General features: G+C 37.8%; 6 protein-coding genes across 13 annotated transcripts; 5 read left to right on the top strand and 1 right to left on the bottom strand.

Annotated features, from left to right (window-relative positions):
• The first annotated feature begins 55 nt into the window (after positions 1-55).
• On the top strand, positions 56-3,468 carry LOC111809075 (membrane-anchored ubiquitin-fold protein 2). 3 transcript variants are annotated; one of them, XM_087116855.1, is made up of 4 exons: positions 56-559; positions 1,858-2,030; positions 2,104-2,268; positions 2,340-3,468. In XM_087116855.1, the coding sequence occupies exons 2-4, from the start codon at positions 1,898-1,900 to the stop codon at positions 2,435-2,437; spliced, it is 396 nt and encodes a 131-aa protein (XP_086972981.1). In that variant the 5' UTR covers positions 56-559; positions 1,858-1,897; the 3' UTR covers positions 2,438-3,468. The 3 variants fall into 3 exon arrangements, with proteins under 3 accessions (XP_086972981.1, XP_086972980.1, XP_023551186.2); XM_087116854.1 differs by lacking the exon at positions 56-559 and adding an exon at positions 590-1,717 and having other exon boundaries at positions 2,340-3,456; XM_023695418.2 differs by lacking the exon at positions 56-559 and adding an exon at positions 1,140-1,717 and having other exon boundaries at positions 2,363-3,209.
• A 601-nt stretch (positions 3,469-4,069) lies between these two features.
• LOC111809074 (chorismate mutase 1, chloroplastic) lies at positions 4,070-6,445 on the top strand. Its single transcript, XM_023695417.2, has 6 exons — positions 4,070-4,554; positions 4,899-5,121; positions 5,204-5,290; positions 5,690-5,833; positions 5,957-6,049; positions 6,139-6,445. Exons 1-6 carry the CDS (start codon positions 4,370-4,372, stop codon positions 6,373-6,375), a joined length of 969 nt encoding a protein of 322 aa, XP_023551185.2. The 5' UTR covers positions 4,070-4,369; the 3' UTR covers positions 6,376-6,445.
• A 1,199-nt stretch (positions 6,446-7,644) lies between these two features.
• On the top strand, positions 7,645-11,154 carry LOC111809073 (putative WRKY transcription factor 3). Its single transcript, XM_023695415.2, has 4 exons — positions 7,645-8,172; positions 8,529-9,202; positions 9,303-9,461; positions 10,339-11,154. The coding sequence occupies exons 1-4, from the start codon at positions 7,681-7,683 to the stop codon at positions 10,619-10,621; spliced, it is 1,608 nt and encodes a 535-aa protein (XP_023551183.2). The 5' UTR covers positions 7,645-7,680; the 3' UTR covers positions 10,622-11,154.
• A 927-nt stretch (positions 11,155-12,081) lies between these two features.
• LOC111809072 (cyclin-dependent kinase C-2 C-like) lies at positions 12,082-15,455 on the top strand. 2 transcript variants are annotated; one of them, XM_087117109.1, is made up of 7 exons: positions 12,082-12,597; positions 12,956-13,240; positions 13,348-13,665; positions 13,747-13,974; positions 14,069-14,166; positions 14,256-14,361; positions 14,458-15,455. In XM_087117109.1, the coding sequence occupies exons 1-7, from the start codon at positions 12,214-12,216 to the stop codon at positions 15,112-15,114; spliced, it is 2,076 nt and encodes a 691-aa protein (XP_086973235.1). In that variant the 5' UTR covers positions 12,082-12,213; the 3' UTR covers positions 15,115-15,455. The 2 variants fall into 2 exon arrangements, with proteins under 2 accessions (XP_086973235.1, XP_023551182.2); XM_023695414.2 differs by having other exon boundaries at positions 12,083-12,597; positions 14,256-15,106; positions 15,207-15,455.
• A 1,190-nt stretch (positions 15,456-16,645) lies between these two features.
• LOC111809071 (uncharacterized) lies at positions 16,646-22,137 on the bottom strand. 4 transcript variants are annotated; one of them, XM_023695405.2, is made up of 11 exons: positions 21,939-22,137; positions 21,659-21,854; positions 20,665-21,030; positions 20,235-20,318; positions 19,623-20,084; positions 19,364-19,496; positions 19,119-19,281; positions 18,911-19,039; positions 18,284-18,478; positions 17,544-17,666; positions 16,646-17,149 (listed from the first exon to the last, which is right to left on the bottom strand). In XM_023695405.2, exons 3-11 carry the CDS (start codon positions 20,945-20,947, stop codon positions 17,033-17,035), a joined length of 1,689 nt encoding a protein of 562 aa, XP_023551173.2. In that variant the 5' UTR covers positions 20,948-21,030; positions 21,659-21,854; positions 21,939-22,137; the 3' UTR covers positions 16,646-17,032. The 4 variants fall into 4 exon arrangements, with proteins under 4 accessions (XP_023551173.2, XP_023551172.2, XP_023551181.2 ...); XM_023695404.2 differs by having other exon boundaries at positions 21,659-22,137; XM_023695413.2 differs by having other exon boundaries at positions 20,235-20,315; positions 21,659-22,137.
• Positions 22,138-23,774: 1,637 nt separating this feature from the next.
• Positions 23,775-26,109, top strand: LOC111808018 (uncharacterized). Of its 2 annotated transcripts, none has more exons than XM_023693777.2 (3): positions 23,775-23,879; positions 24,676-24,997; positions 25,640-26,109. In XM_023693777.2, exons 2-3 carry the CDS (start codon positions 24,727-24,729, stop codon positions 25,717-25,719), a joined length of 351 nt encoding a protein of 116 aa, XP_023549545.2. In that variant the 5' UTR covers positions 23,775-23,879; positions 24,676-24,726; the 3' UTR covers positions 25,720-26,109. The 2 variants fall into 2 exon arrangements, with proteins under 2 accessions (XP_023549545.2, XP_023549544.2); XM_023693776.2 differs by having other exon boundaries at positions 23,792-23,980.
• Positions 26,110-26,818: the final 709 nt, after the last annotated feature.

Raw genomic sequence — 26,818 nt, 5'->3', positions numbered from 1 at the left:
TTGTTGTCATTGAAAAGATCCCACAAAATAAAGATTCATTTTGCAGCAATCCCGGAAGAACAGATTTCCGGTCTGAATATGGTCTTAGTTGCTGAGAAATCTGGTATTATTAGTTCTTCATGCAGGGATATCACCTAGGTTCAGTATATTTTGGGATATAGCGGAAATGCATACAATACCAAACACCTCATGTGAGGTCCCACACGGTTGGAGAGGGGAACAAAACATTCTTTATAAGGGTGTGGAAACCTCTCCCTAACTGACACGTTTTAAAAACCTTGAGTGGAAGCTCAAAAGGGAAAATCTAAAGAAGACAATATCTGCTAGCGGTAGACTTGGGCCATTACAAATGGATTATGAAATCCCATGTCCGTTGGAGAGGGGAGCAAAACATTCTTTATAAGAGTGTGGAAACCTCTCCACACGTTTTAAAAACCTCAAGGGAAAGTCTGAAAGGAAAAGTTCAAAGATGACAATATCTGCTGGCGGTGGGCTTGGGCCGTCACATCTCACCACATAACTGTTATGTATCGAGGCACAAACGATGTTAGATCCCTCGGTGAGTGTTTTTCCATATGGTTGGTCACCTTCATCTTTTACTTTTCTTCTTAGTGTACCACATTTGTGCTTTATATTGATAATATATGATGGTTGGTCACTCTGGTTTAGATTTTATCGGTCTTAATGTAATTAATATCATCTATGTCGTAAGCAAAAGAAAGTTCAAATCAATTTCTCTCCACAAAACTAATTGAAGAGGCATACCCCACATTGACATTGATTTGTTTGGACCCTCTTCCCATTCTTCTTTTCTTCAACATTATCTTATTGTAATTGAAATGATGAATTCAATACCTATGCGTTGATTAATGCCAATTAATTGCATTAAATGAGCAATTGATTGGCTGTTCAAAGTTCTAGTGGAGAAATCTAAATTGCTTGTTGTCTGTGGTCGCACCTTGCTAGCCTTAACATTGCTTTTTTACTCTCTTTCGAAAATCTCTATTTTTACTCTCTTTCGAAAATCTCTATATCTCGTTCTCAATGCAGGATTGGAGACTAGGACATACCTCTTCTGTCCAACAGCTACACGAATTCGAACTAGCTGGTTTACTTGCCAGTGAGAGTGAGTGTCTTATAAGGATCAAAGTTGTGCGATTGTGGCACTAAGGATCAAAGTTGTTTGAAAAATATATAATTTTATTCAGCATTTTAGGAACCTTTTTGTTTATCAGTTCTTGGAACTGTGTATGAAATGAGAATATCTGGTTGCATCCCTTTTCATCTCTGAAAATCTCTTCTTCTCGCATCTATCACTCGATGTGATGCTTCGATTACCGACATGAATGATTTGAGTTTGTGGTTTTGACCTTCTGAGATGCGAGTTTATGTGGGGAAAAGGGGTTTAATTTAGGAGAGTAAAGTCAATTTCTTGCATTGTTGTAGGTAATGGGTACTGTATATTTTTTCTATGATAAAAAACTGTGGCCTTTTCTACTTCCTCGGAGCTGTCTAAATTAGGCGTAAATATTACGATTGGGTAATCCATTTTAATCATGGGCACATCAAGAAATCAACTTTTAAGAATGGAGTCATTGACCCCAGATTTAGAAGACTTTGATAACTCTGGAGGAGCCTCATCTCTGAGTTCTTCTTTGATCTTCTTTGTTTTCGAGATAGCATCGGGGTTTTCTTCACTTCCAATCTCTGAATCAAGGTTAATCAATTTCTATGGGTGTTTTCTGAATCGATTTCATTTTGCGATCCGCAAATTCCCATCTCTTAAAATCAGTGTTCATAGCGGATTGATTGATTGTTTGATTGAATTTCGTTTTCTGGGTTTCTCTGTTTTTGCAGAATCCAAATTTTCCGTGATTGATTGAAGAGGCGAGCCAATATGGGTGGAGTGGGAGATCAATTGGATATCAAGTTTCGATTGAACGACGGGTCTGATATCGGTCCCAAAACCTTCCCTGCTGCCACAAGCATAGCAACCTTGAAAGAAAGCATTCTTGCTCAATGGCCAAGAGGTGTGTGAAGTTTGAACATCCTTTCTGTTACTTGAATTCCTATCCTACGCTGATGTTGTATTTGTTTGAGCAGAAAAGGAGAATGGTCCAAGAACAGTAAAGGATGTGAAGCTAATAAGTGCAGGAAAAATCTTAGAGAATAACAGAACAGTGAATGATTGCAGAAGCCAATTATATGACATTCCTGGTAGTGTTACAACCATGCACGTTGTTATCCAACCTCCAAGTTTGGAGAAAGGTATGATCTGTTCTATAGAATGAATATTGCACTTTGATTGCTTCACAAAGATGGAACTTGAAACCATTCAGCACTGTTTTGTTTGGCTGAGCAGATAAGAAAGGTGGCGACCCATCAACACAAAACAAGTGTGTTTGTGCTATACTATAAAGGGAATTTGAGTGCATAAAAGATAGCAAATTTTCCTTTTAAAAGCTGGGAATCTGTTGAAGAAGCTTATTCTGGAGGTTTTGTTCTTGTTTCGACAGTCGTTTGAGGTAGCAAAGATGGGGACGGGGACGAGGAGGATGGGGTATTTATGAAGACAGGCCAGTTTGTAGAACAGATCTATTATGAATAGCTTCATTTGTTGTTTAGATTCATTTTCTGGAACCCTTCTGCTGTCTCAGATGTTTGTGGTGAAAGGTTTTATATACTTTTGCAGTTGCAAATGATATTAGAGTAACACCGAGCGGTGTGCCAGTGAGAACGTTAAGCTTCAAAGAGGGTAGACACCAAGCAGTGTGTCAGCGAAGACGCGGGGCCTTAAAGGGGTGGATTGTGAGATCCCACTCGATTGGAGAGAAGAACGAAACGTTCTTATAAGAGTGTGGAAATCTCTCCTTAACAGACGTGTTTTAAAATCTTGAGGGGAAAATGAAAAGGAAAAACCTAAAGAGGACAAAAGGTAGAAAGCAAAATGGAGACGTCTAGTCGTATCAGCCTTCAAGAGGACAAAAGATGTCCGTTCTCACACACGGCCCAAACATCTCACTTTTCTAACATAGTGTATCACGGTTATGCTTGTCTAAACCATATTGATTGTGGTTGCGTGTTAGATGTTTCGATCATGTTTGTCGAGGTGTTTTATCCACAGTTTCATGCTCGTGTTCTATAAATCATTTTATTTCAAAAGTGATTCAAGGCTCGATTATAAGTCTAAATTATCTATAAAATTTTATTTTCCCAATTTTTATATTACCCACCCTCCCATTTAATATGATGGAGAAGTAAAGGGCCCAGAGGCCCACATCAAACCCAATTACAGATGGACTACAAGCAGCCACAGCCCAATAACAAGCTTTAATTGCATCTTTCAATGGGCCCTTCTCCTACCCACAGTACCCATCAGGCCCAACCAGATCCAGATTCCTCTATGCTAATGGTGCAATTGGATGACATGACGACACGTGGCTATATCTCAGCATGCCAAGTCACTCATTTTAAGGCTTGTGGATTGGCCAAACCTTTAGTGACGTGGCCTTTTGATAGCCAAGTCACTCCTTTTAATTTGATAGGATAAGTCACATTTTCTGAATGAGTAGCTTAAATTTTCTCGATACCATCCAATTATATTAAATAAAAACAAATTTTCAACCACCAATTAGTTGTTTGTTAATAATATTTAATAAATATATTTTTGGATGCAACTTAATTATAAATTCTAACAGATTACCGTTAAATTCAGAAAAATAAAATAAAATAAATAAAATAAAATTCTTTTTTTCTTCCCATTATGCCATTAATAAAAACTTGTGTAATAACAGTTTCAGTCTCTTATTTTTTAAATTTAATAAAACATGGGTTTATTTCAATACTAAAAAAAAAAAACATATTTTAAAAATCAAAATCATATATTTCTTCATTTATTTATATTTTTATTCATAAATAAAAATTTTCATTATATTTATTTATGAATTTTAAATCCAATTAATTTCGAGAATAATAGAGGCCACGTGGATTTAAAAAAATAAAAAAATAAATAAATAAACAGTTGAATTCATGGGGTGCAAGTCTAATCCAACAACAACCCAGGCCTGGAAAATTAGAGCTCGGTGGTGGTGGTAGGTACCAGTACAGCGAGTTTGGTGAAGGTAAACGATCATCAAAATTGGAGGACTTACTTGACCAATGGCGGCTCTTGGCTTGGCCATGGAATCCTGCATCACCCACTGACCCCACTTCCTCCCTCCGCACCACCATCAACAAACCGCATTCCTCCATACCTTTTTCATGCCCTTCCTTCTCACCTCCCACTTCCATTTCCCCTCCCTTAATAAACCCCTTCTTCTTCCTTCTCTCCCTCTCTAGATTCCCTTTTCATTTTCTGTTTCCCTCTAAAATGGAGGCCAAGCTGCTTTTTACTTCCTTCCCTGCAACCTCTGCGGCTCGTCTCTCCAAGCTCTCCACACCCACCTGCGTTTTTGCCTCCTATGGTGGGAAGAATCGTGGGGTTTTGCCTCTCCATTTGAGTTTGCCTCATGGAGCTGCCCTTCGTTCTGTTCAAGCCTCTGTGGCGTCTGTTGGGTATCTTACTCTTCTTCGTTTTACCTCTCTTTTCATTTGCTTTCCTTATGGCTTTACTGGGTGAACTCTGATTTTACAATGTTCTTGATTATAATTATTTCATTTCAACTGATGCGCCTCTGTATACACTTTCTTTCAACTCCATTAGATTCTACATAGTGAACTTTTGAGTTTGATGGTAGATTATAGAGGTAGATCAGTTTCTGTGATTAGATCCTTTCCAAATTGCTGTTGTGTTCATTGCATATGAAAACATGGTGTTTGTTGCTAGAATTCAAGCATGTTTCTGTCTGTTTCTGGTAGAATAAGCTGCAAATTTAGAGGGTTTGTTTATGATATCGTAGACCATCACCAAAATCAAGGGTGGACATCAGTGAGAACTTGACCCTAGAGGCAATAAGACACTCGTTAATCTCTCAGGAGGACAGCATTATCTTTAGTCTTTTAGGGAGAGCTCAGTACTGTTATAATGGAGATACCTATGACCCCAATGCTTTCTCCATGGATGGCTTCAGTGGCTCTTTAGTGGAGTTCTTGGTCATGGAAACTGAAAAGCTGCATGCCCAGGTACTTCAACATTCTAAAAGGATGAACAAAAAGAGTTAAGGTTAATGTTTTATGTGTTATGGAAACATTTTTTGCTCATTAGGTGGGAAGATACAAGAGCCCTGATGAACATCCTTTCTTCCCCAACGACCTACCTGCTCCATTGTTGCCTCCGCTTCAGTATCCACAGGTGAGTATTAACCTCCATGACTTCTCAAGTCCTTAAAAATGTGTTTAGAACATCATTTCCAACATCCCTCGAGCTAAAACAGTTGTAACAGCCTAAGCCCACCGCTAACATATATTGTTCTCTTTGAGCTTATCCTCAAGGTTTTTAAAACGCGTATGTTAGGGAGAGGTTTTGCACACCCTTATAAAGAATGCTTCGTTGGGATCTCACGACAACTAGAACTTCATTCTTGGAACTAGAAAACTAGGTGGATGGTTCAAGTATATGATGTTTCTATGAACTATCATCTATCCAAGCCAAATATCTCGTCCTACCAATCGATCCGTCGTGCTTTCTTGTGTGTATGAGTGAATAGTGTAACGAATAACGTAGTTTGTCACCGATTTTGATGGAAAATAGGTACTACATCCTCCGGCGGATTCCATTAATATAAACAGCAAAGTATGGAGCATGTACTTCAGGGATCTGATACCAAGATTAGTCAAGGAAGGAGATGATAGCAATTATGGATCTACTGCTGTTTGTGACACCATTTGCTTGCAGGTCTGCATCCATGACTATCTCAACCATGCACACTGACTTTCTATGATCATTAGACAATCATGAGCAATCCCATCTACATTAACACGACCAAGTTTCCCATGTCGTATGTTCCAATCATTACAGGCTCTATCAAAGAGAATCCATTATGGAAAGTTCGTAGCAGAAGCAAAGTTTCGAGAATCGCCCGATGCGTACGAAGCTGCAATAAGGAAGCAAGTAATGTTTCTTCTATTACAATACACCAATGCTTGATTCTTGCGTGTAATTTGCCTCGTTCTACATAATTACGGTGCTGAGTTTTGAAGGACAAAGAGAAACTAATGGAGATGCTGACATTCCCGATCGTCGAGGAGGCGGTAAAAAGGAGAGTCGAAACGAAAGCGAAAACATTCGGGCAAGAGGTTCCTGTAAACATAGAGGAAACACATGCTGCTCCAGTTTACAAAATAGAACCCAGTTTGGTTGCTGAACTGTATGGAGAATGGATCATGCCATTAACAAAGGAAGTTCAAGTTCAATACTTGTTGAGAAGATTAGATTGATTTGCAGTTAATCTTCAGACTCAATGCTTAAAAAGCTTAATAATAGATGAAGTTTGAAGTTTTCTTATAATTCTATGAATGTTTGTTTGTTTATAGATGCATAAATTATTTTATAAATATATTAATTAATTAAGAGTATTTCACAAATTTCCACGTGGACAGATTGTTATAGATTTTATTCTCTTGAATGTCTTAAATTTTATTATTAGACAATTCATTATGTCACGTAAAAAATTGCCAGCTTGGCTCATAGTTGAGCCCACGTAGTGTACACGTGTTATTTTTTCTTAACCATGTAATTATTTATTAATAATTGATGAATATTAAATAAAAAAATTGAAATATTTTTGTAATTTCATCTATTTAAAAGGGTAAAATTGTAGGCGAGAAAGATTAGGGCAAAAGAAGAAGAAAAGTCAAATAAGGTTTCATTTTGGAGTACGGAAGCATCAGGTTGTTTTTGGAAACTGGGACCCACTTTTTTTTTTTTTTTTTTTTTTTATCATTTTATATTTAAATTTAAATGTCTTTGCTAACGTACACGACACGTAGTCCCGCAGGTGAATTCACATGTCTATGTGTCGTAATCCAAATTCATAGTGTACGCTCAAATACACTAGAAATGTGATGTCCTATGTTAGTTGGGGTGGAGAACAAATCACTTTTTATAGGGTGCGGAAACCTTCTCTCAGCAGTCGTGTTTTAAAGTCTTGAGGGAAAGCCCGAGAGAGAAAGCCCAAAGAGGATAATATTTGTTAGCGGTGGATCTGGAGTGTTACAAATGGTATCAGAGCCAGACGCCAGACGATATGTCAGCCTTCTCGCTATTGGGGTAGATACGAGGCGGTGTGCTAGTAAGGACACTGAGCCTCAAAGGGGTGGATTTGGTGGTGGTCCCACATTTCTTCGAGAAAGGAATGAGTGCAGCGAGGACGCTGGGCCTCAAAGGGGGTCCCCGAAAAGGGGTAGACACGAGGCGGTGTGCAAGTAAGGACGCTGAGCCACAAAGGGGGTCCCCTAGTAGACGTGTTTTAAAGCCTTGAGGGAAAGCCCGAAAGGAAAAGTCCAAAGAGGAGGGCAGACATGTTTTAAAGCTTTAAAGGAAAACCCGAAAGGAAAAGTCTAAAGAATGGGACAATATCTGCTAGCGGTGGATCGTGGGTGTCGAGGAAGAAGAAAAGTAAAGTGATGGATCCCAACAAAGTCAAAGTAGGTGTACAACGAGTAAAAATATTTTAAGAAGGTAAGAATTAAGTAATAAACAGAGGTCAGCTGGGTGGGGGTTTGAGATAAAGATGGCAACAAATGTTCCCAAACCTCAAATCCCCAAATTGGGAGCACTTTTGTAAGAAACAGAGAAATTCAGAGACTGAGGAGGAGCTGAACCAAAAAAGGAACACAAGCACAGCTTCATCAATGGCTAAGAACAAGGACGACCACTCTGCCAGACCTCCACCCCGCCCGACTATCACTCCGCCACCACGTCCTTCCATGGAGGCCTTTTTTGCTGGCGGCCCCACTGGGCTTAGCCCTGGCCCTATGACTCTCGTCTCCAGTTTCTTCGCCGACGCTGCCGTTGACTCGCCGTCTTTCTCCCAGCTTCTCGCCGGAGCCATGGCCTCTCCGATAGCTATGGGGTTTTTGGGAACTGGGTCCACGCCCAATTCGGAATCGGAATTTGAGTTGAAGCAATCGAAACCGATGAATTTAGTCGTGGCTCGGTCTCCTTTGTTCTCGGTCCCGCCGGGGCTTAGCCCTTCTGGGTTGCTTAATTCGCCGGGGTTTTATCCTCCCCAGGTAAAACTGGAACTACCCATTTGATTCATGGATGGCTTCTTGTGTTCTGCTGCTCTCAGATTTCCTTTTCTTCTGCGTTGAAATTTTTTGTGTTGATTTTTAGGTCTTGAGTTGAGAACTTTCTTTTATCTGTTCATGATTTTGATGGTGAAATCTGGTTGTATAAATGAAATTGCCTAAATTTGCAGCAAAACTTGGTGATGTTGAACATGTTTGGATAGCATTTGAGAGTTTGAACAAAACAAACGTTATCTATGGAAACTTGAAGTTTATGTTTGTTTAATATTTGTTCTTTCAAGGTTATGTTTATGTATTCATCAAACTTCCAATTGATTTGTTGATTAAATTCTTCGTAGAGTCCGTTCGGGATGTCGCACCAGCAGGCATTGGCTCAGGTGACTGCTCAAGCGGCATTGGCGCACTCTCATATGCATATGCAGCAAGCTGAATATCAACATTCCTCAATACCAGCTTCAACCGAACCGTTGATACGCGATCCATCGTTTACTCTTGATGAAGCATCTCTGCAGTTAATATTACCCTCCACGTCCGATACGAAAAGTCTCGTTCCAGAATCAACAGAAGTCTCTCATCCTGATAGAAAATATCAACCTCCTCCTCCACATGCTGCGTCTGATAAACCTGCAGATGATGGCTATAACTGGCGTAAATATGGACAGAAGTTGGTTAAGGGCAGTGAATATCCACGAAGCTATTACAAATGCACTCATTTGAATTGCCCTGTAAAGAAGAAGATCGAACGCTCACCTGGTGGACAAATTACTGAAATTATTTACAAAGGCCAGCACAACCATGAACGTCCTCCAGCCAACAAACGCGCTCGAGATAATAGCGAACCGACTGGATGTACAAATTCTTTGACGAAGCTCGAATGTGGTTTGCAAAATCAAGCGGGAATTTTGAACAAGTCGAGTGAAAATGTGCAAGTAGGGTCTAGTGACAGTGAAGAACAAGGCGATACAGAGATAACGGATGACAGAGATGAAGATGAGCCAAATCCAAAGAGGCAGTATGTGTATTATTTTACTGTGTATCTATCTTGCTTTGGCTATTGGGATAAAAAAACAAGGAAAAACTGAGCCTTTTGTGGCTTTTGTTCATGAGTGCAGGAACATTGAAGCAGGGACATCTGGTGCTGCCTTGTCTCATAAGACACTCACAGAACCAAAAATCATTGTTCAAACAAGAAGTGAGGTTGACCTGTTAGATGATGGTTATAGGTGGCGCAAGTATGGGCAGAAAGTGGTTAAAGGAAATCCTAATCCGAGGTAGTTGCTTCAAATTCTGTTTGTCCTAGTATTTTTTCGGATTATCCGTAGTACCTCAGCGGTATCTGCAAGCGTAAGCTTACGCCTTGTCATATCGTTACCCTGGAAATCATTATCATTCCCTATGATAAGCTTGCTTTCTTTTCTTTCTTAACTTTCAAGATTTGTACATGATGTTCTTGAAGGTCATAACTCATAAGATGATCCCTGGGACATCGTTTTCCTATGACTTCTCTTTTTTTAATCTACTGGTATGATCTGCAGTTGTGTGAGATCTCATATCGATTGGAGAGAGGAACGAAACATTTCTTATAAGGGTGTGGAAACCTCTCCCTAGTAGACGCGTTTTAAAATCTTGAGGGAAAACCCATAGAGGACAATATCTGTATCAGAACCAGACACTGAACGGTGTGCCAACGAGGACGCTGGACCTCCGAGGAGAATGGATTGTGAGATCCCACATTGGTTGGAGAGGGGTTTGAAACATTCCTTATAAGGGTGTGGAAACATCTCCCTAACATACGCGTTTAAAAACCTTGAGGGGAAGCTCTTGAAGGGAAATCCCAAAGAGAACAATATTTACTAGCAGTGGGTTTGGACTGTTACAAGTTGACTTCAGTAACATGCACTGAGTTTGTACGTCGGAGAGATACTTTGTTGTCAATTTGATAACGGAAATGCTCAACGTAACAGTTGATAATGGAAATGTTCGGATTTTATATAGTCCTGTGTCCTCGAAAGTGCAGTATACCACGGAATGATAAGAACTTTCCAGTTGATTTTAACTCTCCCTGAGTGATTTTGTTGCTAAGATAGATAGAATTTAGGATCGACATTTGATTTGGGGTTTTGATCACTTCTTATAACCTGTGAACAGGAGCTACTACAAATGCACTAGTGCTGGGTGCAACGTTCGAAAGCATGTCGAGAGGTCTTCAACGGACTCGAAGGCTGTCGTAACTACATACGAAGGGAAACATAACCATGATGTTCCTGCAGCTAGAAACAGCAGCCACCACACAGTCAACAATACCGTGCACCAGATCAAACCACATAAAGTTGTAGCTCAGAAACATCCATTACTCAAAGAGTTGGAATTTGGAAGTACTGAGCAGAGACCTGCCGTTTTGCGGCTTAAAGAAGAGAAAATCACCGTGTAAAGTGCTACAACAATACCTTCCATGGGAACAGAAGGTCAGTAGTTGATTTCAAGTGTATGTGTATGAGGCAAAAGAGCTCCATTTGCCTAATGTTCCTCTAATCCTGATGCCAAAGGAGATGCAGGGAGGTCAGTCATACTGATATTATGATCGCAAATAATGTTATTACTTGTGTCTCTCTGCTTCCTGAGGCCATTTCATCGCTGCAGTTGAGTTGAAGGGCCTAAACAGCATCCGACAAGGTACAGGAAGTGGGGTAACCTTCTCTGTAATTTTAGAAGCCTGCTGTGTAGTGTGACTTGCAAAATTCAAACTAGACATTGTTATGTACTGTAAAATTTCATTGTTTTGTTGTTGTTCATCAGTTTATACCAAAATATGAACTGTACAAATTGTAGTTGTGTGTATAAAGTTGAGAATCTTTATATTGTTTGGTTCAAGATGGGCTGTGGATATAGTTTCATTGGGAAGTTGCTATGTACTTCTCTGCATTTGGTTGTGAAAAACAATGAAAAGGTTGGATTTGAAGTGGACCCTTTTTGGCATTTTGCTTCTACCTTTATGATGTTTCATCATCACATAATAGTTGGGTTTGGAAAAAAAGTGTTATTCAACCAAACCTTCTTCTAGAAGAGCATGTAAACCTCTCTCTAGAATCCGTGTTTTAAAAATATTGAAAAGAAGTTCAAAAGGGAAAGCCCAAGAGGACAATATATGCTAGCATGGACTTGGACGGTTACAGTTCTATTTTGGATATTTTACCGTGAGTTTGCTTGTTGTGAACCAACTTGGACGTTTTAAAATTTAATGACTTGAGAGACCATAGTTGTTTTTTTGGTCGAAACAATTTTGGATCCAATATGATGTGAGGAGACAAGGATACATGTAGAGATGTTATGAATGGTTGTGTAGTGTATGCAATCCTAAGTATGTTTAATTTGGTTGAAACAATGATTGAGATGGTTGTCCGACATGAGTTGATATGATAACCACTCAAGTTACAGGTTTGATTAGGAAAAAGGTGAAATCCAATGAGAAAAGAATTAGAAAGTGAAGAAGATGGTTAAAAGAATGAGTGAAAGAAGTAGAAGGAGAGAAGGAAGAAAGGAAAAGAGAGAGTGCAGAGCTGTAATGGCGGAGTGAGTGAAATAAGGCTAAGGCAAAGGGAAAGCAACAGAAAATAGAAAGAAAACCCGGAATTCAAAACGGTTTTGTGAAAGGAAACAAGGGGAAGAAGCAGGCAGTTAGGAGCCACGAATGTTTCTCTTTCTCTCTTCCACTGCTTTCGGGCCGTTTCCCACAAAAACAACACAGACTATTTCGTCAATTCTTCCGCACATAACGCAGTCCCAGAGGAGGAACACAGGGTCATTGGAGTGCCAACAACTTAACCCAAAAATGGCTTCCAATTCTTATGGGTTCAAGCCATTTTCCCTTCTTCTTTTCTTCCGCCCCCAGATAATGCAGACCCTTTTCAGCTCTTCGCTGTAGGGGTCCACTTCCCCTCCCTCCCTTGCTCAGCCCATTTCCCGATCGGGGTCGATCGCCTTTGTGTCGCTCCTCTGATCGATGCTGTCGGGATTTGGAGGTTCATGGGTTGCATTAGCTCCAAGCAGGTAGCTAAGGCGGCGGCGTCTCCCATTCACAACCACCGCCCCACCACAACCGCCACCGCCACCACCAAGAATGGCTCTGCTGCGACCATGGATCGTTCGTCCAAAACTCATTCCGTGACGACGCTCGAACATGAGAAGAAAGGGGAGGAGAAACCGGAGGATCGAGGTCGAGACCTCAAAAAATCCAAGAAAGGGAGTTCCCAAGGGGAGAAGGGTACTCTCAGATCAGGGCCATCTCAACGCTACGTCGAAGCCGAGCAGGTTGCCGCCGGCTGGCCCTCCTGGCTCAGTAGTGCCGCCGGCGAGGCCATTCAGGGATGGGTGCCTCTCCGAGCTGATTCCTTCGAGAAGTTGGAAAAGGTTAGCATTCTTCATTTTTGTCGCTCCTCTTTGTTTGTCTCATTTATAATTGAAACAAATCTATCATGATTTCGTACGACGATGGATTTAAAAATGCTAAAGAGGGTCATTTATAATTTTGCCTCAAAAGTCCTACCATTGATGCGGACACCAAAATGATACATCATCATTTATGATTCTGTCTATACAATGAGCATACGAATATTCAAATTCTGTTCTTCCTATGTTTCGGAGGTCTCGGTTTAACCGACCACGATGCAATGATCTGTTTAATGCATCTTCTTGTATGTTCTACATGTTCTTCTTTGCATTCACTCCAAAGTACCCAGAAAAGATCAAGAGTTTGTTTTTGAATTAGATTGGACAAGGTACATACAGCAGCGTGTTCCGAGCTCGAGAAGTTGAGACAGGAAGGATGGTTGCGTTGAAGAAGGTTCGTTTCGATAATTTTCAACCGGAGAGCATTAGGTTCATGGCAAGAGAAATCATGATTTTACGCAGGCTTGATCACCCAAACATCATGCAATTAGAAGGCCTGATTACTTCCAAAATGTCTAGCAGCATTTACCTTGTATTCGAATACATGGAACATGATCTTGCAGGGTTAGTGTCTTGTCCCGATATCGAGTTCAGTGAGGCACAGGTTGGTATTTGGTCTACTGATTTACTTGCACTAGCAATAGCATTTGCTCTAATAAGAAAAGAAATAACGTTCCCATTTCATCTTCCCTTGGGGCTTTTTCTTTTCAGGTAAAGTGTTACATGAGACAGCTTCTATCTGCAATTGAGCATTGCCACCTTCGGGGTATAATGCATAGGGACATTAAAGCATCCAATATTTTGGTAAACAATGAAGGAATTCTAAAGTTGGCAGATTTTGGATTGGCAAATATCATTACCTCTAGAAACAAGCAATCACTAACAAGTCGAGTGGTGACATTATGGTATCGACCTCCCGAGCTTCTGATGGGTTCGACAGATTATGGATTAACGGTGGACCTTTGGAGCATAGGATGTGTCTTTGCAGAATTGCACCTGGGGAAACCCCTTCTTAAAGGAAGAACAGAGGTAATGGATGGCTTGGTCTTTTTGGATGTTGCTCAGTGTTTGTTGTTGATCTGACATGAATGGAACTCTACTACAAAACAGGTTGAACAATTGCACAAAATATTCAAACTTTGCGGCTCTCCACCTGAAGAGTTCTGGAAAAAAACAAAGCTCCCTCATGCAGCTATGTTTAGACCCCAACATCCATATGAAAGTTCCCTTAACGAAAAGTGCAAAGATTTTGCACCATCCGCAGTGAGCCTATTGGAAACTCTTCTCGCCATCGACCCTCCTAAGCGGGGTACCGCCTCATCTGCTCTCATGTCTGAGGTAACCTCTTGCCCCTGCATTCACATTCAACCATACAAATATCAGTGTCCTGTCACAGTTTAAAACAATGACTTATGTTCGTCTTCCTTTCCAGTATTTCAAAACGAAGCCATTCGCTTGCGATCCATCGACATTGCCCAAGTATCCTCCGAACAAAGAAATGGATGCCAAAAATCGTGAAGATGCGCTAAGGTGAAGCTTTCACTCTGTCTCACTAACTTGACTCCAAAATCCAGTATCTTCAATATGTTCTGAAGAACTATACCTATGGAAACTTGCAGGATGCGAGCTAATGCAAAAGCAAAAGAAACAGGGGCAACACAAAGGCCTAAAAAAGTCCGAAGAAATGTCCCAGAATTCAACAGCCATAAAGTACCAATAAAAGAGGTTTCTCCTTCCTTACCATTCCTCCCTTCCCACATTACTTTAAATTCTTACATTACTCCCTCCCTTTCCAACGTTTGTGGAGATTTTTCCTCCCAGGAAGCAGAAGAAAACAGTCAACCTTCTCGACGGAACAATGGCAGTAATTCTGCCAATATTTCCAATGAACAAGGCGACGTTTTCCAGAGAGAGCCGCAGAAGCCACTATATGATGCAACATCAATGACTTCCCAGGCCGCGACTGCACCTCAAAGAGGAGATAGCGCATTCACAGCCCCAATACCCGTCTCATCATCTAGTGGCTTTGCTTGGGTAAAGAAGCGAAAAGAGGAAGCTACGTCTACAATATCAGATGGTCTTAAGAGCCAAATAAGTGCTCTGGATCCATCTTTTGCAAATTTTACCTTAGAATCAACAAAAAAACAGATTGGCCATGCGGACATTCCAGCCAATTCAAGCGCGCAGGATAATGATATTCGAAAGCAGCAAAGGAGAAAATATGATTTCACCGAGCCTTTTGAAGCATCCGAAGCATACCCATTAATCTTGGATATGTCCAATGAACTCTATCCGGAACAACAACCAAACGCCACAACCAATCCGGTAAATGAACAGGACAGCGATGATACGAAATCACACGTTGAAATCCCAGGACCTCTGTCAACACAACCCCATAGAATAGATGAAGTCCTGCAAATAAATGAAAGCCACATCCGACGAGTGGCTCGAAAATCCAGGTTCGAAAGAGGTAATTAGGGGGAATACTGATTCCAACCCTCTACAAAGAACTATTATTTTCATCTGTCTTACCAATCAACAATTGAAAAAGCTTCTGTTCTTGTTTCCAGATGAATGATTCGTGCATTATCCGGTGCAATAGTCAGATGATAGACGTACATAAAAACCATTCTTAGCAGCAGCAGTTCCAAAAGCTGCGTCCACACGGAGCCCAGATTGGTGTTTTGCAACCCGACACCAAAAACAAGCGCGAGGAAGCAGGAAAGAAGAAGCTTCTACAAGTATACATACATTTATTTGAGATATTCAAACAAGTTCAATGAAAATACCGGCGGATGCAATTGATCAATTTTCGAAAACGTGATTTTAACTTCCCTGCATCCTTCGTATCCTTTGAATGAAACCCGAAAACATATACATATATAATAACAATTCAAATTTATTCTTCTCCGCCGCCTATTAAAAACAAATATACATTTTACAGAGAAAGAAGCAATCAAATTTGGAAATGCATATATCTAAAAAAATCCAAGTTACGTCTCAGATGAATCAGGAAAGCGAATGAATTGAATGTAGGGCGAAATCTGTAAGAATGAAGTTCGAAAAAGAAAAGAAAAATCCAAAGCAAATGAATTGAATGTAGGGCGAAACCCCTCGCTTTGACTGCGAAAGCTAGGGCAGCAAAGCGGCCATGGAAGCCCCCACCAGAAGGTGATAATGTAAGCCCAACGCACTGAGAGTGCGCCACAATTTCAAAAACCTCTCCCTGTGGAATACCACGCCACCCCTAACTCAAGAGGGAAGCGCTCGGCCTCGGGCTTCTTTCTTCTGAGCCATCTTCGTCTTCTTCATTTATTGGCAACCTCCAAAAACCCTAATCCGCAAAATTCCATTTCTGCCCTTTACCTTTTCTCTAATTTACTTATTAGTCCTCGTCCCGATTTTTCTTTTATATTTAAAAAAACTTTAAAACTCATTCCACATTTATTCTATAATATATAATAGGTAGAATTATTGTAATTGGAGATAAATAGTAAAAATATAACTTAATTAATATTAATTAATCATACATAACTATTTTTAAATTAATTATCCTTATTTTAATTATCAATAATTAAAATTATTTAAAATATAATTGTATATTAATGAAAAAAAAACATTAAACAATTATGAAAGCTATTTAATATTTTATACGTAATTACTTAATTTTATTTTTCAAATACAAAATTGGTATAACAAAATCTTGATTCATGAACACATCCAAATATAAATATTAATTATGTAAATATATAAATCTAAAATATTTAATATATTTTATATTCATAATTACAAAATAATATTTATCATCTGCCTCCATCTCCAAAAATTGATACAAAAATTATCTAATTAAAATTAATGTTCGTACGAAATCTGAACTTCGAATTTTATGCATAAAATCTCTATTCAATCCTCACGAAACACGAAGGTTAATAAAAAAATTCACAAATATGTATAGTAGATGGACTTTACCATTATTTTTCTTATTCTTTTTATCTGAATTATATTAAAAAAAAAAAAAAAAGATAAAAAAGCACAAATTCACATGAACTTGAGAAAGGTTGTTAATGCCTCAACGAGTTGAGCTCCATGCGCATATGAACATGGCGCTCAGATTCGTGGGCTTTTGTTACTATGACGACGAAATAAACATATACAAACCAATGGTTGTAAGCTTGGAACAGGGCATTGAGACATTGCCAGTGAAGGCTTGCTTCTTTGTTGGTAGGTAGAAGCTCTGAGCTGGAAAGAAGAGTGATTCGTTGGACAAAAAATGAAGGATTTTTTGGATTATATTATAGTAGGACCACGTTGTCTGGCTGCTACTTTCGTTAAGCTGCTCGAGTCACGACATGTCGTACCAAATCGAGGAATGTACCATAGGGTCGGTCACTCGGTATCAGTCTTCTTCACGGGTCGTCACTAATGTGGGTATCTGTCCATGATCCATAAAATCAATCTTGTTCAGCCTCACACAACACAGAACTTTCTCTGGCAATTCTTCTGGTTTTTGTGCCTGTTAACAGAAGAAGAGCGTTTAAGAACATACTACTGCTAGTCTGCAATTGTTTTCGATTTGAAGAGAAGATTCCAGAGATAACATAGATCTGTAACAACCCAAGTCTACCGCTAGCAAATATTGTCAACTTTGACCTATTACGTATTGTCATCAACCTCACGATTTTAAAACGCATTACTACGGAGAAGTTTTCACACCCTTATAAAAATGTTTCGTTCTCCACTCTAACCGATGTGGGATCTCACAATAACACTTTGACTCACCAAATGAACATTTATGGCTTCTAAACTTACCCAAGCGCCCCATTTTTACATGAACCGCATATTTGTATCTAAGGTAAAGGATAACTAAAACAGAAAGAAGAAAGAGTGCAATGGTGCCAAATATATACCTGGATGGTTAGACCGAGATCAAGTATTCCATTTTTTAAACGTTCTCGAAATGATTCAAGTCCCTTTCTCGATATGTAGCTGAAACGATGAATGTCTAGATCAATCTCGAAGTAATCTTGGCCCTGCAAGTGTGGAAGAGTGGTTGAAGTCAGAAATGCTTCTATGTAACCTATAAGAAATATGGAAGTTAAGCACTACATTCTCCCCTTTCCTTTCTTTTATCCTAATCCAACAGCAATATGAATTGTAGAAGCCCACCGCTAGTAGATATTGTCTTCTTTGACTTTCCCTTCTAAGCTTCCCTAAAGGTTTTAAAACGCGTATGCTAGGAAGAGGTTTCCACACCTTATAAGGAATGCTTCATTCTTCTCTCCAACCAATGTGGGATCTCACAATCCAGCGTCCTTGCTGGCACACTGCCCGGTGTCTGGCTCTGATACCATTTGTAACAGCCCAACCCCACCGCTAGCAGATATTGTCCTCTTCGGGCTTTCCCTTTCGGGCTTCCCCTCAAGGTTTTAAAACACATCCACTAGGGAGAGGTTTCCACATTCTTATAAGGAATGCTTTGTTTGGGATCTCACAACACTCAAGTAAACCGACACATGTGACCTCTATCAAATAAACGAATGGAACGATCAAAACTTGAACACTAAAGGTTTCTTCATCCATTGTTCTAACTCTTAAACGGAATCCGAAAATTCAAAGGTCATTTGATCTAATGTTTCTAAATATATACCTTGTAAAAATTATGTTGAGGGCGTGAAAGGACAGGTTTTTCGTTATAAGCACTAACGAGCTTCCGTTCAGTGGAGCTCAAATGGAGATCCTCTGGATTAACCACCCCTGCCATAATCTTTAGCCTTTCCCTGAATGGAACAGTAGAATCTTTCGTAAATCCTTTGGTTTTTTCCATCTCATCATCAACCAATTTCTGTAGAATAAGCAAAGAACATCTGTGCTGTAAGATATTGTTAAAGATCATGTATTTGTGCTGTAAGATATTGTTAAAGATCATGTATTTGTTTAGATTGCTGTCAGTTAGTATCTAATTAAATCTCAGTTAGGAGTTAGATCTAGTTTTTTATTTGATTTAGTTTTGATTTGATTAGATTTTATTTTGATTTGTTTACTGGTTTGTTACCAGATTTTCTCCAGATTTTTAGGTAGATTTTCTGAATATCTTTGGTATTCTCTGTATAAATATGGAGCATTCTTGCTCTTCATAATTCAATCTTCTCATCAATCATTCAATCAATCCCTATTTCACTAACAGATATATTGGAAACCCATGTTGAATGGGGAGCACACTAAGATTATGAAGATTGAAAAGCTCAAAGCATACTAAATTGCATTTGGTGAGTACCTTGATACTTTCCTGATAATGAAGAGATATCTCCTCATCAAACTTCTCAGAAACTTTGAAATACAAAACAAGACTCATTCCTTCCCCATCACTATCACCCAAGAACATTGCAGCTGGATAAGTAGGCAACTGCAACAAAACAAGACTTTTAAATGCCTAAAGAAGCAATAGAAGAATGGAACCAAGAACTAACCCACAGAAACGTTACCTGAATGTTTAATATGAGTAGTGGAGGCACCTTTGCATCAGATTTTACCAAAGGGAGATCCAGGTGTTGAGCAATGTGATTGATTTTCTTGGAACACATATATAAATCAACGCCAATTGGAACATAAGGACTGATGTTTGGAGCAGGGTATTTCTTCTTATCTCTACATGTAAATAACAAATAAATAAGCACAGACAAAATCCAGGCATGGTCGAGGTTGATATCGAGTAAAAAGAATTGCATACTTGAAGTAGCTTTCACCACGGAGTTTGAACGTTGAGGGCGGAATTTCGGACCAGCTTCCTGGGGGTGGTTTCTCTCCTGAAAAACATGGTATATGTCCAGCTCTTGGATGGTATAGATACTTCTTTGATTGGCCTGTTGCATAACGAAAATTAGACACGTTGTAATTACAAACCTCGTGTGAAGAAACGTATGCACGAGGTCTTCAACTGTAGGGCATGTTGATCATGTAATATTTGATATGTAATTTCTTAAACTTACATCTTTCTATGGTTTCTTCTCCATCACATGAGCGTCTCTTAAACGAAAGCCTGAAAACGGCCGACTGCTTTTTGTGTCCCTGAGAAGCCTGAGGATTCAGAATCTTCTCATTGAAACTTATAGAAGGAATCATATGTGGAAAGGCAGACTTAATAATAGTCTCTTGATTCTTCTCTACGGAACAATGCCAGTCGTCTTTTAGACCCGTCAAGCTGCCATAAGAATGATCTAACATCGAACTCTTCTTGCTGGAAATTTCATTACCTTGGCTACTCATCAGACCAAATCCATATTCATCCTTGTTCTTGATACTTTCTGGTTTTCCCCCCTCTATTTTCAGATAGCTTTCATGGTATTCTTCATATTTGCACTTATTTTCCAGAAAGCGTGACGATCTTTCGTATTGAACCACTTGGCCACTCGAGATGTTCCCGATTGCGTTTCCCACAGATGGAAAACCATCTGCAAAGAACAAAAGACCAAACAATCAATACTCAAAACTGAGTCTGCTTAAAAATAAGATCTAACCAGCCCATTTAAACACACAAGACTTCGAGTGGTTGTAAAATATTTTCAGTAGCCAAAGGATTCTGATACACTAGTTCGTATTACCTCCATGCAAACTACTGAATTCATCGTCTGAGTCGGACTCCAGAACACTGACAGAGTCAAACCAAGCTTCATCTTGGCCACTTGCTGAAACACAACATTTGAAAATTCTATTAACATTGTTCCTCAAGTGTTTGAGATAAATTGTCTGTATTTGACTTTAGACAAAACAATAGCGAGTCAAACATGGGCTTCATTTTAGACCATATGATCAAGAAAATGAAGCATAAACAGAGAATATTTGTTGATTGATATACTGCACAGTTAAATTTCTTGGCTCTTTATATCCAAGAGATCAAAATGCTGGATAGTTCAAGAACAGAGCAAACAACAGTTCAAAAGAAACTATAGATCAAATATCAATCACTTGTTAGATGCATTAATGAGATCCTATCAGGGACCTCAACGACAGAATACAATGGAGGGGGCATACCGCTTGCATCATACTGGCTGTGGAGCCATTGCAGCTGAGTGAGGTGGAATGTTGAATTAGAAACTTCTGATCTTCTACAAGTAGTGGTTGCACCACTCTCAAGATCCATATGAACAAACTCACTGACAGCATAATCAATGACCCTATTTCCAGCATTGCTCTTTCTTTTTATGATAGCTTTGGGGATAGTATTGGTAATCTTTCTACCATATTTTCTAAACTGATGATGCACATTCTTCCGACTTCTGATCTTTTCTGAGTGTGTTGATACACAGCCTCCCATGATAGCCTTCTAAGCAACAAAAGGAGCAATGGTTCCAATACAGAAAAAGGATCGCAACAAGTTCAATTCACCTCATAAAATACCTGGAAATAAACAATCAGATAACTCAGGTCTCTGACTGCAATGGACTCTACAATTTTATTGCATATGTTGGATTCTGTCATGAACGTGAAGAGTTGCTCACAACCCAGAAGTTATATCTCCAAAAGAACACAAGGATGCAAGACAGATTCAAATCATTAAATGTGCATAAACTGGTTGAGAAGAAGAAATTTCCTAATGTACATGAAAAAAGAAAAGAACACGCATACAAATTCTAGCAGCTGGGTGGAAAAGTTGAATAATCAGAGAACTTTGAAGTTTCCACATTGCTTTCCTTCTCGAAAGAGAGAGCCCAAAAACAAAAGAACAAAGAAATAGAAAAGGAATTTTAAGAGAGAAGGTCAGAGGGTCCACTTAAAAGAATTGAAGGGCATGATGTTTCATGAGTAAAAACTACAGAAAAGTCAGAAAAAACAGAGTCATTCCACAGAAGAAAACAAAACCCAATTGTGTTTTACTGCTTCTGACGATGATGACAGCGATTAACAACAAAACCAAAAAACTATTGATTCAGCACTTAAACGAAACAGAACGATGAAAAACATGAACAAGAACATTCGACGAACAAAGGGCATTTGAACAAAACATAAAGAAAATGCAGGAACAAACCAGAACTGATAAAGGGTCAGAGAGATAAAATTCCAAAAACGATTCCTCGATGCCGGCGAGATCTCGGTGGATTTAGCTCCCTTTCTCTGCTATCCAGAAACAAAAAGAAAGACAGAGAGGAAGGGAGAGGGTTGGTGGGTGAATGCGAAAAGAACCCGGATCGAGGTGCAATAAAATACCCAGATGACGATTCTTCCTAGAAATTATGAAACAGAATCGTCAACAGAGAAAGAAACGAATAAGGAAAAGAAAGAAACGGAGAGAGATAAGAGTTAAATACAATAGAACGTGAGACGCATAATAAAAGGGATTGAGAAGTTTCTAATTGTTCGTCTTCGCATTTTCTTTCTCCTCCAATTTAGGTTCGTTTTTTTGTCTCTGAATTCTTAGGCACAGAATCAGACAGAGAAAGAAGGGTTCGCTGTCGTCTCTTCCAGCTTCACAACTCGTCTCCCATGGAATTAATTTTTCAGTCCTTCGCGCCCTGTATTTTTTATTATTTATCATATTTCTAAATATTTAAATTTAAAATTTTCACATTTTTTAAAAAATAAATATTAATTATAGATTTGTTTGGCACAAAAGTAGGTTTTTAATTGAATTCTTAATTAATTATAACCATGCTGTTATACCGAATTATTGAATAATTAATAATAAATAGTTATTAATGCAATTATTAATTTTCTAAAGTCACTATTTGATATCATATCTACCAGGGATTAAGGTCTTAATTAGAGTATTTTAAAAAATAAATAAAAATAGGATGGTATTTAATATGGTTGGCTGTCTTGTATTTATATTTATTAATTTATATTCTAAATCAAAACTATTTCTAATATAAATGAAAAAAAAATCTTCAATAATTTTTTATTTTAATAATTTTTTATCTGTTATTATTTTGAGTTTTTGTTTATTTATTTTAATGTATATTATTATTTAAAATTGGTTCAAATGAAACACATTATATGGGGAATGGCCCAACAAACCCAAAAATATAATAATAATAATAATAAACAAACAAAAATAGAGTGAAATAAAAGATACGGTAATGCTTCATTATCAAAATAAGCCAAATATCCAACTTCAATATAGCTGTATTCCTCTCCTCTCTTTTTTATTTCCTTTTAAATAAATTAATAAATAAAATAATTATTTATAATGACATAATATCGTCTACTTTGAGTGTATACTCTCATGACAAACCTTTTAATTAGCCGACACACGAGAAGCTTGATTAATTTTGTCATTTTAGTGCAACCAATCGCGTGTGGGGAAAGGTTCAGTGAGTAACTTGGTGTGTTGTTATCTATCACATTCCAAGGAGCGTAACGTTTTGTGTCTATGATACCACCTTGTGCCCCTCCATGTGATTTGTTAGATCGTTCGGTCTGATGATTTTTTTTTTCTTTTTTTTGTCTTACGTGACTTAGGGTTTTCGTTCGAGATATTTATGAGCGCTTCCTCGCTTAAATTAAAGATGCATTGAACAAACAGAGAGAATATAAAAAAGAAAGAGATGATGCAAATAAAACTATATTCTTTCACCAAATTATAATTATAATAATTAAATAGTTTTAGCATATTCAATGAAACTTCCTAGGAAATTGAAACGCTTTGCAAACAACCATTGGTGTATTTAAATTAATCAATTTCTAGGGTTTAGAGAATTTAATTAATATTTTATTTTTAAATTAATCAATTTCTAGGGTTTAGAGAATTTAATTAATATTTTATTCATGGATGCACTAAATCTAATAATCAGTCTTTCCAATAATGGCTTGATTATCCATTTAATTGCAATTAAATTTTTTTATACCAATAACATATTTTAACCAAATTAATTGGTTTGATTTAATTTTAAATTTTATAGGACAAAAGATCCCAAATTTCGTTTAAATTTTAATAAAATTACAATTTCACAGCTAAATTAATGTGATATTTAAAATGTTTGTAAGAATAGAAACCTAATATTTGCAGAAAGTTAAAATAAAAAATAAAAATAAAAAAATGTACCAAATTTTGAAGGCCCGATGATTCTAGAAGGCCTGGCCCAATGATTCTAGAAAGCCTGGCCCAACTCGAAGTCCAATATCCAGAAGGCAGTCAATCTCCACCGTTTTTTATTTTATTTTATTTCATTTTTATTTTGTCAAACACATCTCCTTCGCTATTGAATCAAGGACGCGACGACGACGACGACTTTCTGGACCTTCAGCTTCCGGTGAGATTTTAAGAATCTTCTACTTGACGGAGTTTCTGAGATTTTACGATCCATTCTGCATCATCTTCTTCTGTTGTGTCTGATTCTATTTTTTGTTCCAGGTAGATTCTCCTATTTTTTTGTCTGGATTGTGGAATTCAATGGACACTTTTAATGGCTTCAATCGCTGATTATATGGAAGTTTGTTAGATTTTAAATTTTTATGTATGTTCTTTTTGTTTGCTGCGTTGAAATTAGTTGCGTAGGATTGAAGTTGTTAACATTATTCTTCTCTTGGAAGAGAAATAAAAGAAAACAAGGGGGTAAAGAAGGAGATTGTAGCCCATCTGTCAACTCAGATCTCTTCTCTTTCTCATTAATGGAGTTGAAAGATTCTCATTTGAATTTCTGGTTATTTCAAGTAGAAATTAGTTAAGTTTGATTAGGGGAGGTAATTCAGTTGGGTTTTTTTTTTTGTTATTTTGTTTAGACTTCGGTGGCTAGTTTTATTCTTTCATTTGGTTGAATCTTTGTAAAAAGACATGTTGTTTGATTTTATATGTATAAGCTTAGAGTTCTTTCACTTCTTGGATTTGTAGTGTTTTTTCTATTTGGTGAGTTGACATCTTGAGGTTTTAGTAAAAACTTTAGTTTGATTTATGTTCTTGAGTAAATGGTAGAAGTATAGTTGGTTTTAATGATCCTGTTGTTTTACATGAGTTCTAAGAAAGAAAATTTAGTAACACTCCATAATGTAGGTGTAATTTTCATCCTCCTCTTGATATCTTCTTAATGTATTTGATTCTTGATTTCAAAGGTGGCTCCATTGTGTTGAATTTTGAAGACTGCATTCTTGATATTTCCTGTCATGGCTTCGAGACGGAATGTTCGTTACAGCTCCCTTTCTACTGATGATAACGATATCGATTTAGATGGAAATCAATTTGACCCTCGCTTTTACTATACTCCAAAAGCTTTTGACAAGATCCCGTGGAAATCCATCGCTCTTGCTATATTCCTGTTATTTCTTGGATCATTTCTTCTCTTTCTTTCGTACTTCGTATTGACTGGTCATATGGCAGGAGAGAAATCACAAGCTTATGGTCTTTTAGCGTTGGGGTTTCTCACCTTCCTCCCAGGTATTCATCAAATTTTCTGTTTCATATTTTCTTGAATACATTTCTTCATCGTTGATTTACATTGTATGCGAAGTGTGTACTCATTTGGCTTTCGTTCGTGTCTAAAATTATTCGATACGACTTCGGTGTATATGCCTCTTCATTGACCTGTAGATAGCGATAGTTTGGTTTGTTCAACTGTCAAATAAGAAGATGCAATCCAATGGTGTCATGATCATGTAGAATAATGAGTGAAAATAGAAACAGGGCAATTCCTGCCAAAGGAATTAATACACTTCCATTGGCACTGTCAATGGTGGGAGAAGATTTTACCAAGAAATTGTCAGTGTTTCTTTAATAGGAAGCTTGAAAGTTTATTAAATCTCCACAAAGCAAGTTTGTACCAATAGACTTCTCATATGTGAACCACTTTTCACGTTGAGTATTAGTTCATAGTTTTGTGCTATCAAACTTAATGTTCTTAGAATTTTGAATCTTACTTATTTTCTTCTTTTCCTTTACACAATGAATGTATTAAGAAATCTACAACGGAGTGTAAATCAAAGTTTTGTTATTATTGAATAGGACATCAGCAGAATTACTGTTGACTCATCCTGTCCCAGAAGTTGGATAATCTAAGCCTCTTTTGCTTTGTTGATGCAGGCTTTTATGAGACTAGGATTGCATATTATGCATGGAGGGGTGCTAATGGATATCGCTTCGCATCGATTCCCGATTACTAGGTGTTCATATCGCGGTGGTGTATGCTTGTCTCATCTCTCTTTCAACGTAAAACTATCATATAAAGTAAGAAAATGGTTTGTACAGAATCACGTCTCTTGAGTTTGTAATGTATTCATCTCTTGTTCCTCTTTCATAGGCTGTTTAGGGTTAGAAAAACGATTAATGATGTAGCTTTAGCTCATTTACTTGACAAGTCCTGTAGCTAAAGTAAAAAACTTAATGCTCTTGCACACACTTCGAGTGAGATTTATCCATGATTAACTGTGTGGATCAAGGTTTTTATGTAGGATTTGAAGTTGTATGGATTACATTGTGTAGAAGAAAACATTGTTTCATGACAAAGGACTACTACATGAATCTTTAGTTGCAGCTGCTGCAGCTTTTGTGAATGCTTCTTGTTATTGCACAGCTTATGGAATCTCTATCTTACCTTCTTCCCAATGCGATGTCATCTTTGCTTAGTTAATTAGGTTATATGATATATAGACTATAATTACAGTCATTCTCGAAGTGGACCCGACCACCGTCCAAGATCCCAACAAAGCTGCAATGTGTAAAGAAACTCAACTCGATAGCCCTAACTTTGTTGCTTGGAAGATATATATCACTTTAACCAAGAACATACTGAAAGAATATCACGAGTTGATAGAGGATCAACATATCGAGGATCCTCGGATTGAAGTAAGGAAGCGAGCATTCGCGTACACGTTAACTTCGATAAACATTGGTTTAATGCAAGATTTAACTCACTAATTGGATGCTCAAAAACTTTGACTGGAACCGTAATTATTGTTGTGTCCAAATACAAACAAGAATTCTACTTATAAAGAGTGTAGAAACTTTTTTTTAGTAGACATTTGACTATCGAGACTGTTATAATAAAAATGTATGATAAAAATATATAACCTTTTTATCAAATTCAATAATGATAAGGTTAAATTATAAGTCTAGTTTTTCAAAATTAACTTTATACTTATTTAATCTCAGACACTTTAAAATGTACTCCTAAATTTTTTATTTTATAATTACTCGGTTCTTGTGGATGTATTAGACGTAAAATTAGGATTAATAATTTTAAAATATTTTATTGAATGCAAA

This window comes from Cucurbita pepo, chromosome 13 (assembly GCF_057944985.1).
Source record: "Cucurbita pepo subsp. pepo isolate OVF chromosome 13, ASM5794498v1, whole genome shotgun sequence".
Taxonomy (NCBI): domain Eukaryota; kingdom Viridiplantae; phylum Streptophyta; class Magnoliopsida; order Cucurbitales; family Cucurbitaceae; genus Cucurbita; species Cucurbita pepo.
Note: the sequence above shows the minus strand (reverse complement) of the source record. Positions and strands in the feature narration are given on the sequence as shown.